We start from the raw sequence: 2,823 nt of genomic DNA on the forward strand, positions 1-2,823 counted from the left end.
CAAAGAGGGGGTTTGGGGCTTACAGAGGGGGTTTGGGGGGTCTCAGAGGGGTCACAGGGGTTTCGGGGTCTCAGATGGGTCTCAGAGGGGGTTTGGGGGATCTCAGAGGGGTTTTGGGGGTCACAGAGGGGTCTCAGATGGGTTTTGGGGTCTCAGACGGGTCTCAGAGGGGTTTTGGGGGGTCTCAGAGGAGTTTTGAGGGCTCACAGAGGGATCCCAGAGGGGTTTTGGGGTGTCCCAGAGGGGTTTTGGGGGGTCTCAGCGGAGTTTTGGGGGCTCACAGAGGGGTCTCAGATGGGTTTTGGGGTCTCAGCAGAGTTTTGGGGCTCACAGAGGGGTCTCCAAGCACTTCTGTGCATCCCAAACCCCCTGAACCCCCCCAAAATTCCCGGCACCATTCGAGGCCGTTCCCGGTGTGGGGCCGGGTGGGATCCGGACGCGTCCCCCCAAACCTCAGGAACGTTTTTAGGGTTTCCAACCCCTCCTGTCCCCCAAATTTCTGCTCCCCCCAGGCCATGCAGAAGTCGGGGCGTCCCCTGAAGTCCCTGAAGCAGCGGCTGAAGGGCAAAGAGGGTCGGGTTCGGGGCAACCTCATGGGCAAACGCGTGGATTTCTCCGCCCGCACCGTCATCACCCCCGACCCCAACCTGGCCATCGACCAGGTGGGCGTTCCCCGCTCCATCGCCGCCAACATGACCTTCGCCGAGATCGTCACCCCCTTCAACATCGACAGGTGGGCGTTTGTGGGGTTTTAGGATGGATTTATGGGGTTTTAGGATGGATTTATGGGAGTTAAGGACGGATTTATGGGGTGGTTTGGGTGATTTGTGGGGTTTTGGGAGAGCGTTCCCTTCTCTGTTGCCGCCCAATGTGACCTTCGCCGAGATCGTCACCGCCTTCAACATCGACAGGTGGGCGTTTATGGGGTTTTGGGATGGATTTATGGGAATTTGGGATGGATTTATGACTGGTGGGGTTTGGGGCTGTTTATAGGGGATTTATGGGGTTTTGGGATGGATTTATGGGAGTTTGGGATGGATTTATGGGGTTTTGGGGTGGATTTATGGGGTGGTTTGGGTGATTTGTGGGGTTTTGGGAGAGCGTTCCCCTCCATTGCCCCCAATGCAATCTTTGGTGAGATCGTCTCCCCCTTCAACATCGACAGGTGGGGTTTGGGGCTGTTTATAGGGGATTTATGGGGTTTTGGGATGGATTTATGGGAGTTTGGGATGGATTTATGGGGTTTTGGGGTGGATTTATGGGGTGGTTTGGGTGATTTGTGGGGTTTTGGGAGAGCGTTCCCCTCCATTGCCCCCAATGCAATCTTTGGTGAGATCGTCTCCCCCTTCAACATCGACAGGTGGGCGTTTATGGGGTTTTGGGATGGATTTATGGGGTTTAAGAATGGATTTATGGGGTTTTAGGATGGATTTATGGGAGTTTGGGATGGATTTATGGGGTTTTAGGATGGATTTATGGGGTTTTGGGATGGATTTTATGGGGTTTTGGGATGGATTTATGGGGTTCAGGATGGATTTATGGGGTTTTGGGATGGATTTATGAGATTTTAGGTTGGATTTATGGGGTGTTTGGAGTGATTTATGAGATTTTAGGACGGATTTATGGGGTGTTTGGAGTGATTTATGGGGTTTTAGGATGGATTTATGGGGTCTTTAGGATGGATTTATGGGGTGTTTGGGGTGATTTATGGGGTTTTAGGATGGATTTGTGGGATTTTGGGGTGATTTATGGGGTTTTGGGAGAGCTTTTCCTGCTCCATCGCCCCCAACGTGACCTTTGGTGAGATCTTCACCCCCTTCAACATCGATTGGGGTGACCTGGGGGGGGTTTGGGGGGATTTAGGGGGTGTTTGGAGCTGATCTGAGGGGTCTGAGGGCATTTGGGGGAGCTTTGGTGGGGTTTGGGGCAGATCTGGGTAGATTTGGTGAAAATTTGGGGAGATTTGGGGGGAAATTCGGGGACTTTGGGGCAAATCTGGGTGAATTTGGGATGAATTTAAGGAGTGGGGCCGATCTGGGTGCATTTAGTGGGATTTAAAGAATCTTTGGGGAGCTTTTGGGGGACATTTGGGTTATTTTAGGGCAGATTTGAAGCAGTTTGGGGACGATTTGAGAACCTTTAGGACGCTCTGGTGGGATTTGGGGTGATTTTGGGCTGATTGGAGCAATCTGGGGACGTTCTAAAGAACCCCCAAAATCCCCTGACGACATCAGCGTCGTTTTGGGGCTGATCCCAAGAACCCAAAACCATCCCAAACCCCTTGGAAACCCCACAAATCCTTCTCAGGGAGACTCTGGTGGATTATGGGGTGAACCCTTGATTCCCAAAATCCCCTTAATTTCCCCCAAAACCCCCGCAGGCTGCAGGAGTTGGTGCGCAGGGGGAACAGTCAATACCCAGGGGCCAAATACATCATCAGGGACAACGGGGACAGGATCGACCTCCGCTTCCACCCCAAACCCAGCGACCTCCACCTGCAGATCGGCTACAAGGTCAGCACCCCAAAAAACCCCCCAAAAATCAGGGGAGGACCTCAAAAAAAACCCCAAAATCAGCACCTCAAAAAACCCCCCAAAATCAGGGGAGGACCACAAAAAAATCCCAAAATCAGCACCTCAAAAAACCCCCAAAAATCAGGGGAGGACCTCAAAAAAACCCCAAAAGTCAGGGGAGGACCCCAAAAAAATCCCAAAATCAGCACCTCAAAAAACCCCCCAAAATCAGGGGAGGACCCCAAAAAAATCCCAAAATCAGCACCCCAAAAGAACCCCCAAAATCAGGAGAGGACCTCAAAAAAACCCC

At 52.2% G+C, this 2,823-nt stretch overlaps 1 protein-coding gene across 1 annotated transcript; it reads left to right on the forward strand.

The window, feature by feature from the left end:
• Positions 1–463: 463 nt before the first annotated feature.
• LOC108448912 (DNA-directed RNA polymerase II subunit RPB1-like) lies at positions 464–2,575 on the forward strand (the record flags this gene model as incomplete). Its single annotated transcript, XM_017743319.1, has 2 exons — positions 464–733; positions 2,381–2,575. Coding segments are annotated over exons 1-2 (413 nt in total), but the record flags the coding sequence as incomplete, so codon positions are not given.
• Between the last annotated feature and the right edge of the window lie 248 nt (positions 2,576–2,823).

The sequence above is a fragment of the Corvus brachyrhynchos genome, unplaced genomic scaffold, assembly GCF_000691975.1.
Source record: "Corvus brachyrhynchos isolate BGI_N302 unplaced genomic scaffold, ASM69197v1 scaffold4779, whole genome shotgun sequence".
Lineage (NCBI taxonomy): Eukaryota > Metazoa > Chordata > Aves > Passeriformes > Corvidae > Corvus > Corvus brachyrhynchos.